A 13,094-nucleotide genomic window follows, 5' to 3' on the forward strand; every position below is an offset into this window, starting at 1 on the left:
GAGAGGATCAAGATCACAACACCTTGGGGTGAATAGCTATTAAAAAGAAAAGGTCTCAAATATATATATTTCCATACATTGCATTTGTTTGAGTAGATCCTCACAACAGACTGGAACAGAGACAGATGTGAGATGAGTTTGTTCTTCCTTTGTACTCGTTCAGGAAATTACCAGCATCACTCTCCCTATCCCATGTGTTTTGTAAGAACTCCCAATGCTAATCGTGTCTGGATAAACCAAGCCCCTTTGCAGCTACTCACCTCTTTGAGGAGAAAGAAGTCCTGAATTGTTTCAGTTTCTTAATATAAAGGCAGGGGGAAATGAGAGAGAGAGAGAGGGAGAAAGAGAGAAAGAAAAACTGACACAGGACTTAGGATGACACAAATTATATTTCTGAACATCGCCAAGAAACAAAATGGGACAAATCCATCTAGTACTTGTCACTGGAACTGGGCATCACAGCTCATCTGAATACAATAGGAAATGTTCAGCTTTCTTTAAACAAAACAAAAAAATGAAACCATTTAAAAAACACTCAAACCCCAAGCATTTCCTAGATCTTTGTGGTTAAACTCAGAGACTGAATTAACAGAAGGAAAAGAGATTGCCTATACATTGCTAAAGTTGTTGCCATTTGATTTAAAGAGAAGCAATATGCCCAGGACTGCAGCTGGCAAGTTTCAAGTAGGAACCGTCTATATGAAATGCAGACTAGGTACAGGATTAGCAGAATAACCTGTAAAAACAGGTGAAGGAATTATAGCCATTAGACACCTCAAAGCACAAGTTCATACAGATCACTTTTTACAGCTGTAGCTTTTCCTTTTAATTTCATTAACAAGATTTCTGAAATGGCCTTCTAATTCACCCCCGTACATTAGCTACAGAACCCAAGCTTCACAAGGGCTGGTGGCAAGTCCAGCTCTGGGCACCACAGAGGACTCCTTTCTGTCCAAAGTTTGACACTCAGAAATGTCTAAATTGGAGCATACAATCAGAGAGGCGTCTGCACCAGTGCCAGGTGTGATGGCACCTGTGTGGCAAGGAATAGTTTCCCTTTGGTAGCACCTGCTACCATATGCACATCTTGACAGCACCTTTTGTTCTCAGCCCTAAATAAAGAGGTTCTGGATCTTCCTGGAACCAAGGGGTGAGACAGTCAAGCACTTTAACCCCAAATTAAAAAGATAACATATCATCCCTTCATCCTTCACCAGCACCTCCTTTGCTTTGGGCTTTTTCCCTTCAAGCAGCTGTTGCAAAATTTAAGCAAGCTGTCATCCCAATCCCAGGCAACATATGGAGTCCTCACACCTGCTCCAGGTCATAAAAGAAAGAATTCTGTAACTTGGGGGTGTCTGCCGTGGCCATGGTCTTTGGATAGTGGGATGGGAGTGGGCTCTGCAGCTGTGAAAAAGTCTTCAAGGATTGTGGCAAACAGATCACAAAGCAGGGCTAGTTCTGAGCAGCTGGAATGAAGCCTGCACAGTCCCTTTTATTGCATCACCTTCTGCCAAGAAGCGCAAAGGTGGTGAAAGCAGGCAGGTGAGGAATGCCCATGGAAAGTAGTATGAAGTATGCAGGAGTCTTGCCTAGAACAACTCATTTATCTTTACCCTGGGACCTTTCCTTATTTCTACCTAATAAAGATGTATTACTGACATTGCTAAGATAGAAAATGGGAGAAAGAGTAATGCCTTTTTCTTCCTATCGGTTGGGCAAATGGTAATTCCCACTGCACAATGGGATTAGGCTCAAATTAGAGTAGCATCATAAAGCTATAGTCATAAATCTGTGACCAAGCTGAGAGCAAGAGAGCAAGAATGTCTTTCTAAGCCAGGCTACAAAACCACTCAATGGCACAGGATGAGAGATGCTTTTATTGTTCACCCAGTAAAAACAATCAAGTGGAAGATTATTAGATGGGAAAACAGCAGTTTTGCTGGGCCAGATACCAGGCAATCCCTGAAATGTATCCAGTGCACCTGTCAGTGGAGCAGAACTGGGCAATAGGCTTCTCTGGGTTCTCTTCAGTGGATAATGTATTCACCAAAAAATGCAGTTTAGAGTTAACTGAAATCAGAAATCAGATTAAGGAAAAAAGGCAAAGGCAAAAAGACTATTAACATTAAAATATTTTCTTCCAGCATTTTCAAGACAGGTTTCACATTTTTGCTTCGAAGCAACTTGTTATAGCTAGAGTCATAAGATTTTTTTTTAAGTGAAAAAGCAACCCTACAAATGAATGTTTTGGTTTGGTTTTAAAAGATATATTTCTTTTAATGTTTAGTTTTTCCCTTTGTTATTCCACTGAGAAAATTAAAAAAACAAAACAAAACAAAAAGTCTCAGGTCACCCTTACAACTTCAGGTCACCCTTAGATCATTTTTTCCTCAGATTTTTCAGTTCAGCCTGCAAACTGAAAAACCACTGTGGGCACAGCCTACTTGGGAGTTTATTGTCCCTCTTTCTACTTGAATCAATCCTAAGCCAAAGAAAACAGAAATTAATTTAACCAGGTAATACCAACCAGAATCAAGTTATTTAGCAGATGTAAAAATACTGAAAACAGGAGGAGTTGTGGCTGTTTACAATGGGCTGAACATGACACAGGAGATAAGAGATCTCCTGACTCCAAAAAACACTGCCATTTACAAGCTTCCTGCTACGCCACCCTACTCTCATATAAGGCAATTTATAAACTGTGGGTCTGATCCTGCATTTTCAGAGTCTAAGATGTGCTGACACCACTGCTTTGAGAGCAATGCAAGATCCAGGAAACCCATCCTATCTGCTCTAAGCAAGGGGTTTTGGGGATTGGGATTTTTGGGTTGGGGAAGTAAATGGAGAAAGATACAATATCCTCCCCACCAGCAATATCATTCATGTGACCTGAAAACAATCCCTTTTTTGCAGTGTGTTACCACTTCTGCAGGGACAATACAGTACTGGATAGTTGCTTTGCAAGCTCAGTAAAATGAAAAGGCCTTACAAGGATCTTTGCTGGGACAGTCACCTGGTTCAAACACAGCAGAAGACAACAACAATAACAGCAAAAAAATACCCACAATAAATTAGATATCAGCACAGCTTTTTAAATGCTCTAGAACAAATACTTGCAAGACAAAAAAATCACAGCTCTGGTACTTAGAATCTTGTCATTAAAAAAAAAAAAAACAAACAAAAACCAAACAGTAACCCACAGGTTTTGCATAAAAATAATCATTTTAAGCTGACAGCATTATGTTAATTGGATAAACCTGCTTTCTTAAATATATATTTCTACGTATATTTAAATGTATATTTTTGTCTATGAATACTCTTCAAAGGAGTAGTGACGTCACAAATGCATAAAAATAGATATTTTGGAAAATAGGAGTAATAATAAAGGCCACTCCAGTGAAAAAGAAAAACAAAAAATCAAACAGGGCAGTATTCTAAAGCAACAGCTCACCAGACTATAACCTGCAGCATCCAGTCCTTCTGTATGGTGAACAGTTACTCATAAATACTATTGGAATTTTGTAACAGTGATGTAAAATATAAACTCCTGTATATTGATTAAAGCAAAAAGAGAAGGGACTTGGTATATAGGACAGATTTTGATGACTGTTCCATTACCGTAGATAACTAGCACAGATCATTTCCCACCAAGATGAAAGCAGGAGAAACTCCAGCAATTCTTGCATTTACAAGAATGCATTTTCTATTCAAAATTTGATCTGTCCCTCTGAACTAAAATTTGCCCTCCCCACCCACAAAAAAAAAAAAAATATATATATACATATATATATATATGTATATATATATATATATATACTTCTGCCCTACAGTGTCTTTTATGTTGTCCTACAGAAAATCAAAACAGATTGGAAAAGGTGGGATTTTCAGTACTGTGTGTCAGCATTCTGTGCATCTTCGACAAAAGCCAGCTCCAAACAGTTAGGAAGATTATTTCAGAGAGTGATCCTGTCCCTTTACAGCAGGAGGTGACCTCACTGTTAAAAATCCCTTCAAGGCAAAAAGATCATGAGGGAAGGTGTGAGGGAAGCTATAAAAAATGGTAATACACAACCTGCTTGCCAGCTGCATCAGTATTCAAGTAAAGTTTAAAGTACCTTCGTGAGACTTTAGAGCCTTGGAGGGTCAGACCAGAGTATTTTAACAAGTGTAATATGCACTTTGAAACAGCCCTGTCATCTGCTTGTTTAAACTCAAAAACAAAACTCAAAAACAAACAAGAGCAAAGGAAAGGTATAGGAAAGGTCTCAGCATCAGTATTAGAGAGCAGAATGCCTTCTTAAAAACTGACACTTTGATATTCTCGCCTTCCTTTCTAATGCATTAAAATACCATGAAGTCATGCAGCCATTTTAAACAAGTATTTCAAGAGTCCAGTTTTTGTAGAGGTTAACTTGATCACCAGCACAGAACTGGAGCAAGTGGATCTAACAATATTTCACTTACAGAACTCTTCAAAGGAAAATAAGAAATAAAATTCCACAAATAACAATGCCAATTAAAAACACAGAAAAGCAAAGTGGTTTTTCCTCAGTGCTTTTTCCTTAGACATTCTTTCAGAAAAAAAAAATTCTTCCCTTATCTCATTCTTTAAAAGCAAATTTTCTAACCATCCAGTTTTAAAGCTATCCTCCATCTACATGAATCTAAGCTTTTCTGAAACCACCTACAGAGTTTGGGGGGCAGAGGATTCCCTCTGCTAAATTTCAAAGCCATCTAAATAGCATCTGCTTATTTTGTCTTGTTTCTCTCTTGAATTTGTTCCTTCCCCTTAGCATTTCACAGGCCAATACTACTGCGAGAATTTAATGTCTGCATTTGAAAGAACTTTAGACTGAGCACAGCTTCACACATAACATTTTCCATGCCCTTGTTTCCATATTGTTTCTTCTATCTTTACAGGTACAAAAATCACAGTTTGTGTAATGTTGTTTTAAAGGAAGAAAATAAAATACACACACACATATACATTGTATTGGTGAACACTATACACTAAATATTTTTTTTAAACAGCATAACAGAAAGTTTGGCCTACTGTAGGTTGAACATGTAGGGAAGGCTTAATTTTTACGGTTGCCATGCAAGCCACCTTCAAGACAAAACAGATGAACCCACCCAAGAGCAAACACAGCTTCTAATCTCAAGCCATTAGACAAATACTGCCTTTCCAGGGATCAGACTGACATCCTACCAATTCAGTCAACGCAGTATTTTGAGAACCACACTGAGTCACTTCTGCATCAGTCCTCTGAATCCAAATTCTCTTAAAACCAAAGGGGAAGAGGGTATTTGACTTGCCTTATTACTATTAATATGTATATATTTTGATAACATTTTGAATTTCAATTTGCTTCTGAAACCTTGCCCTTTGAGAACACCACACCCTTTAAGTTGATGTTTTTTCAGGCTTCTGTTCCTTTAAAATTGTCTCCTTTTCATTTCACTGTTGTTTTTTCAATTATCTACCAGAAAACTCGCTTTCTTCCAGCAGAAATGCATCTGGTGGGCTTGGCTTTCACTGCACCCGCTCTGTGAAATTCTCTGGGAAAACCCCTCGGCATTGTTCGAGTTCCTTATGCTGGATCCAGTCAGATTCCTTCACTCCCATCAGCCATCCTTCATCCTGGAGGAGAAGAGAAATCAGCTGCTGAGGAACAGCTATGAGCAGGCATTTTTCTTACAGAGTACAGGCCAAGGAAGTGTCACGGCACTATCAAAGCCATGCTCTTATCTGGATTTCCAGGAAGAGGCTACATCACTCCAGAGCTGTACCTATCTGACCCAGAGTATTTATAGAGACAGTGAAACTGAAACAATTAGTAAGGATAATAGAAATATGTAATCATTTACACCCATTGGAGAAGGAGAAATTCGCCCACTAAAGAACAAATTCTGCTGAAGTAAGTCTCTAGAGCTACAGGATTGGAATCACCTGTCTCACCTTTCACAATCTAAACACAAGGGGCCTCACATTCTCTATGTTCATAAAAGAACTACTGGGCATCTCATTCATCTTGGACACAGGTCTTTGGAAAGGATGAATCAATCTCTGAGGTGCTCAGGTGCCCCATCAGGGCACTTGGATGATCAACATTTTAGAGAGGTGATACAGGCAAATGTGTCTTGCTATGCTGGAATTCTAGTCTATGAGAGCTGGGAGCTGAGGAACTCATCTTTCCAAAACTCAGCAGTCTGTTGGCCTTGATGCAAGATGAGGTTGGAAAAACTCCCAAACTTGTGCTACACATGATGTAAGACTCAAGATCTCTCACAAGGCCAAACCTATACATCTATAAACAGGGATGAATTTTCACTGAGGCAAATTGAGTCCTGCCTGGTAGAACCTGCTCAGGAGGAGAGCCAGACTTCCCACCCTCTGTCTGCAGCGTGTCACGCACCAAGGCTCCATCCAAAGCACTCATATGAGTGAGTATATTTGCATGCTCTCACCACGGAAGCACCCTTCAAGCACACAAATATACCCACTCATGGGAGTTGTCTGCAGTGGGGCAGCCTATGGGTTAAGTCTGCAACATGAGGCAAGAGATCTGCATGGGGACCACTTCTCCAAACTCAACAACCTGCCCTACATCCAATCCTCTAGGCAAAAGCATGTACCAGGCTCATTTAGAGATTCAGCTACACAACTTGGCAGTGCAGCTGTGGAGAAGCAGAGCACACATGTGTGGCTCTGACAGTTGTTCTGACACTTCTGCTTTCCTGGAACTGGCAGGAGGTACCAGGGTATCTACCCAAGGCAAAGCAATGCCTCCTTTGAAACCTTCTTTAAAAATATACCTGAACAGTGCAGCACTGATGCAGCCCTCATCAGGGGTGATCAATGGGACACATTGCTTTCTGCTGCTATTTTGCAGCTTCTGCCCTCTTGTCCTGTTTCTTTGCATGTTTCATGAGGCAGCAGCTCAGACCAGAGTTCGCTGCTGCTGTACTGGGTTCTTTGGGCTGTACCAGGTGCCTGCAGGCTCAGTCACAGCCCTTGCTGCTGCCTTAGATTTGAGCATTCAGGGGAAGTCATAGGAATGGTACGAGATGGGAGCCCATCTGCAGCAGGCAGCTGCAGGGGCTGCGGAAGGGCTGACATGCCATAAATCAGGAAGACAAACGACTAGGTGGAAGATGCTCAGCCCAAGTGTCTGGAAGGCAGCTTCTAGCTCACAGCACAGCAAACACAAAAGCTCATCCATTTGCACATGGCATCTGTGCCACACAGCATGCATCACTCCCACTGAGTCCTGCTGTGAAGGGTCTTCTCAGGTGTAGGGGTTAGACACAACAACCCAGTTTGACCCTTGCCAATTTTGAAATACATGACTAGAAATGCAGGCTTAGAAACACTGCTGCTCTCAACCCTTTCTTCTACCAAGACAGATGAATCCAGGCCTGGCTGATGTACCCACAAGCTGACACCTAAGCTGCAATATGGGTACACAATCTATCATCCTAAGCTTCCTCCACTCACGTGCACAGTCCATGCACATGTTAATAGCCAGCATTTTCTGGCTGGGAATGGCTGAGGTTAGGGAAATGAGCTGTAGCACAGGATACACTGTAAAAGGGTTAGAGGACTTCAGTGCAGCTACAGCATCATGTTAGCAACACTCAGAGCTCACCCTCTGCAGCTTGGAGAGTCTTGAGTTCATGGCTGTTGCACCCACATCCAGCTAGAGTGCAAACATAGGGCATTGAAAAACTCTGCTCCACAAATGCCATCTCCTACCAGAGAAACTAAGGGAGCTGCCACTCATTTCCCATCCAGAAAGCCTTCTGAGAAAGAAATGCTCACAAATGTTTGTGCAGCGCGATCCCACTCGGTGAAGAGTCTTATCTCGAGAAGGAAACACTACCTCTTCCCCTTATAACCCTTCCTCCCAGACCACCTAGCCCTGTGGGAACTGCCAACACGTTATAGCTCCCATTTTGCAGGCAGCAGCAACATCTGCAAAACCAGACAAAGCAAACAGCCAAGCCACAAAGAAGATCAACATCTTCTGTGACCAGTGAACATCAACTTCCCTACGCCCCTTGTGGAATTCAGATGTTGTCTGGGCTTGGACAAACCCAAAGAGCTGGTGACTACTGAATCAACGTGGAGAATTCCCTTCCTTTTCCAAAAAAAACCCCCACAATCTGGAGAGACACGAGTGCGAATTTTTATAAAATCAACACTTTCCTCAAAGTAGTAAACCTGCTTCAGACTTTATCAGCTGGAAGCCCTCGAACACAGCAAGTGAGAAGGATTTACTCAAGGCTTCTAGAAATAGCTCAGAATAAAGAAAAACATAGCCAATTAAATTCAGGCTGGAGATGGATAGCTAGACTGTTCTCTGGAACTTGGCAAACTGCTTCAGCCTTTGGTTCTGCTGCCATCTTCTGACCAGTCTTTTAAAAATACTCATTGCTATGCTGCAGTGCAAGACACCATCCACAGCAAGCTGCCTCTTTTTCAAAAGGGAAGGCAATATAACCATAAACTGTGGGTTATTCCCACCAATACCACAGCCTACGCTGCAGCGGTCACAGGGGATGTGCATTAAGCTTAGGAGCAGTTAGGAGGCAAAGTATGGGCTCTGTTGGGCTCTCTGATCAAGGAAGCCATTGTACTGGCTCAAATACCTTGATAGTGACAGGAAGCCACTTCACATGCTTTATGCAGGATAATATCTCGACTTCCCAGTCACAAGCAGAGTCCTCCCCTTTGTTGCAGAAAGCAATCTCAAGCTCAAGGACAACTGGCTCTCCCACCAGCTCCCAGCCACAAACTGATGGCTCTGCATCCAGCCAGCCAACTGTTAGTGGAGGAAGAAGCAGCTCTGGAAATCTTGGCTCCTCCCAGCCCCTGCTCACACCCTGTCTTCCCCACTCACCTGTTCCTCAGGGTTCTCAAATGGAATCACAAGCACCACATCTCCAGCCTTCAGCTGCAGCTCATCACTGTCAGTGGCTGTGTAATCATGCATGGCCTGGACCTATAGCATGAGAAGAGCAGAGCTTGGTGAGGCCGGATTACTCTCACCCAGCAATGTAGGCAGGTGACAGGACTTTCCATCCATCGTGGATTCACTGGATGATTCACATTAGAAGGCACCCTTGGAGGCCATCTGATCCAACCTGCTTCTCAAGGCAAGGCAAGCTTGGATCACAAATGCCACACCTACAGGAATAACCCCATCCTTTAATCTTTGGACTACATGCTTATCCATACAACCTGACATGCAGCTCTCTTGCCACAGGGGCATCCAACGTGCAACTAGGCATGCACCAGCACCTCCCCATCCTTCCTGAAGAAGACCGAGTTCCCATGGTATGGGAACTCACCTCACAGAGTAGAAAGCCTGTATTCATTCAAATAGTGCTCTGTATTCTTTTTGCAGCAGGAATGCAAGAGTATTGTAGATTACGACCTCTCATCTCTATCACAGCAGGCAGGGAAATGTAGGGAAGAGTATCAGTTTGGATCTTTGAGTAACTGGAGTCTGCCATGTTTTCTCTTTGGTATTCAGCCTAATTCCCATCAACATCTGCACTACAGCTTTTCTACTTCAAACACAGCTCTCCACTTCAAGCACTACAGTCTATATGTCTTCCTGTAACCTGCCTAAATGCAACAAACCTTCTATTGTTCTTCAGGGTTTTATCATTCTTCTGCTTTTGGTAGAACTCCCAGGAAAAAAAAGAAAAGATGCATGGATATGACTAAAGCAGAAGAAAAGTATTCCTTTAGCAGCCAACCATCATTTCTCACTTTCAGGGCATGATGCATCTGTACTGTCTTGCTACCATGTTCCACTATGCACATTAAATTTGTGGCATATCCTCACCCAGAATCACTCCTTTCTCCACACCTTCAAAGAAGCTGCAAGTGATCTTTAGCATACTCAGAATACCCACCAGAATTCCCTGTCCAAACTGTATTTTGCTCTATTCATCCTGACTTCCTAATTTCTCTACACAGGAGAAATTGCTGTTCTCTCTCACTACTGGTGTTTCAAACTCTTCTTCATTTGCCACTTGCATCACAGCTTAACCCTTTGGAACATAACTTCTCTACTATCCAGAATCTGACTGATAGCATCACATCACCAGAGACAGAAGTAACTGCAGCAGAGAGAAGGGGGGGTTTGCTACATAGCACAGCCAGATATGTAAATAGCAATGCTCTTTTACAGTCCTTTGAAGCATCTGGATCTGCATGAAGCCTGGCTGCTGGAAAGGAAGGTTTATCTCTCCTTCAGCTTCCGTTCTCCTTTTGGATGTGGCATAGCCATATCCATGTTGAGCAAAAGTAGTTAATTCACTACAGGAAGACATATCACCAGGAGCTCAGTGCTTCACCACCACACACTCACCTTGAACAGAAATCCTGGGGGCATGTCAGCTCTCTCAGATGAAGCACCTCCTTCCACAGTGCCATTGACAGTAGCAGGGAAAGTTTCCACAACAACAGCAGGCAGAGAGCTCTGGTAGGCAGCAGAAACCAGGGAAGGAAAAAAAATGCCATTGAGAAAAGAAAAAGCAAAATTGCATCTCCAAGTCCACCCTGGAGGATCCACATCCCAACCCTACCCATGGTTTCAGTGGCTTTTCCCAGCACATCAGCTGGTGACAAAAACACCCCAAAGGACAGCAGAGGCAGCAGTAAGAAGGCAGGAGAGATTACAGCTGTTCTCTTTTTCTTAAAGTTGCAGAAGGGCAGAAAGAATTCAGATTTTTTGTGGGATCATAATACAAGGCATTTGCCACTGACTGTGGTCACAACAGTTCTTGGAAAGCCCTCATGGAACAGACAACTCAAATGCAACAGCCTGTAAGAACCAAACAGCCATGACCTGAGACCTGCTCCAGTCCCGTAAAAAGGTGGCAGTTCCAGGATAAAAAGAGAAACCCTGGATATACAGGAGACATAGGCAGAACCCAGAGGACAAGGTAGGTAAAGTAAATGGTGAGCAAGGAGGCATCCAGCAGAAAACACAAGCTCAGCACAGCATGGCCTATGGGCTGGCTTCACAATAAGGGTGACGGGACAATTCTTTTTGTGGATCTTCTAAGCATTACACAGACAAACTGCAACAGCTAAGACTGGCCTCTGAATAAGAGCACTGTAACTGCTGGGGTGCCAGTGAGGTGTTTTTCCAAGCAGCCACAGACCTCTTTGCCCAGACCACGCTCCCACATCTGCTGTATGAAAAAAGGGATGTCATAGAGAAAAGGGACTACTGTCTCTTGAAGTGCTTACAGATCCTGAATCGGCGTCAGTTTTAGATGCTTCAGCTGCTGCTTCTGATCCAGCTGCTTCAGCTCCTGCATGGGCTGCTTCTGCGGGCTGCAATACAAAAGTCATCCAGGTGGAGAGTTATGCTCATTATAGCTACGTGTGTGTAGAAAAGAGTGGCTCAGTCTGCCCAAGTGCTCTATGCTGTTGACTGCTGCCATCTGCTGACAAATAGGCGAGAAACCTCAAGGACATGCTAGGTTCCTGTCTACCCCTTTCTCTGCAAGACAGTGATTACAGTGAAGTCTGTGTACCCTCACTCCAGCCAGGCAGCAGGCAATACTCCAGAGAAAATCAATGAAATCCCAAAAACCCCGTGCGCCTTCTTTTCATGTTCTAAATTGCAGACCTACTTTCCACATGCACAAGATCTGTTGTAATTGCACATAGATTGCCCACTTGTAGGTGAATACATATTTGCTTGCATGCCAAAGGGCACAGATTTCTCAGTAGGCTACTCCCAAGGATTTTCCAACAATGAAAGAATATTGAAACCTTTGCAAACTCCCAGAATCAGAAAACCAAGGTAATAATAATAATAATAATATTATGTCCCAGAAATTAGTCTGGATCCAGTGTGTGCATGAATCAAACAGACCTGAAAATCCTGCTTTCACCTAATGTGATTTTGGACAGTCCCGAAGAGTCATGAATTTGGATTTTGTTATGAATATACTATTATTAAGAATTTGCTATTAATATTCTGCATGGTTTGTGTACACGAGCACAATGTTGCTGGTGGAGAATGGAGTTTCTAATGCCTGAGATGCCACCACCAGGAAGAAATACAGCAACACTGCAAATCACTGTCCAGTAAAAAAAAAAAAATAAAGAGCAAGCAAAAACCTCTGATACACTTCCAGGGATTCAAGTTTTTATTATCCCTTGCTGAAAGCCAGGGATAATAACTGGCTAACTAACTCCATCTGTTTGCAAAGAAAAAGATATTAATTTGCCTCTCCTAGAAACTGCAGCAATGCAGGAACTAGGAACTAAGTTGGATCTGATAGCAACAATGCTGCAGATCAGCCCCTTGGGAGACTGGCCAGGCAGCAGCTGGGAAGATTCTTTGAGAAGAATCTCAGGGGTGTAACTGGCAGCCCAGTGTCTCCATGGCCAGTCTGCATCCATTTGTTCTTCATACCAGATGGCACAGGTGCCTCTGCAGAATCTAACCAGATGCCTACTTTATACCTGCACAAAAGAGATTGCTATACAGAGATTCTCCATTTTCAATGCATGTGAATTAACGAGCTTTAGCATGCCTACACACCTCATTTATTTTGTAAACACATGTACCCCATGTTCAAAATAAGGCACTGTCCAGATTTCTCAGTGTTGTTATTCTCATAGTCCCAGTCCCACAAGAACCCAGTGTAAAGCTACAGCCACAACTAAAACCCTTAACTCTGCAACAACCTGGCCACTAGCCATGCACTGGCACTACTACTTCTAGTCGTTTTCTAATAACAGCAGCAATAATGATGAAATAAATGCCTGATTTAACAAAAAGCCTACTTTAACATAGGCTGCTCCAACAGTGCCATCTAACACGTGCTTTCCTCTCTTATCACATCCTTCCTCATGTCTCCCCATCACCATGTCCATGGGCCTGCACTGCCACAGAGTACTGTAAGACAGCAGAGCTGTTCCCATCCTGCAGAGGATTCTCACAGCAGCTTTGGTAGTGCTAAGGTAACTGCACACATGGGGAATTCTACAAAGCTTCTCCTGGTTAATTAGATTCACTCCTAGGTTGCTCTTTATTTGGAATTAGTGAAAC

At 42.7% G+C, this 13,094-nt stretch overlaps 1 protein-coding gene across 13 annotated transcripts in view; it reads right to left on the reverse strand.

Annotated features, from left to right (window-relative positions):
• Positions 1-370: 370 nt before the first annotated feature.
• BIN1 (bridging integrator 1) overlaps positions 371-13,094 on the reverse strand; it is a 99,422-nt gene continuing 86,698 nt past the window's right edge. For 5 of the 13 annotated variants that reach the window (XM_030454294.1, XM_030454293.1, XM_030454295.1 and 2 more), the window contains 4 exons: positions 11,276-11,362; positions 10,389-10,499; positions 8,907-9,008; positions 371-5,644 (listed from right to left, as the gene is read on the reverse strand). In XM_030454294.1, coding sequence (XP_030310154.1) covers positions 5,537-5,644; positions 8,907-9,008; positions 10,389-10,499; positions 11,276-11,362 — 408 coding nt within the window. In that variant the 3' untranslated portion in view covers positions 371-5,536. Of the gene's footprint in view, positions 5,645-7,652; positions 7,704-8,906; positions 9,009-10,388; positions 10,500-11,275; positions 11,363-13,094 lie in introns of all 13 variants that reach the window. The other 8 variants (XM_030454292.1, XM_030454297.1, XM_030454291.1 and 5 more) reach the window with 4 other exon arrangements.

The sequence above is a fragment of the Calypte anna genome, chromosome 7 (assembly GCF_003957555.1).
Source record: "Calypte anna isolate BGI_N300 chromosome 7, bCalAnn1_v1.p, whole genome shotgun sequence".
Lineage (NCBI taxonomy): Eukaryota > Metazoa > Chordata > Aves > Apodiformes > Trochilidae > Calypte > Calypte anna.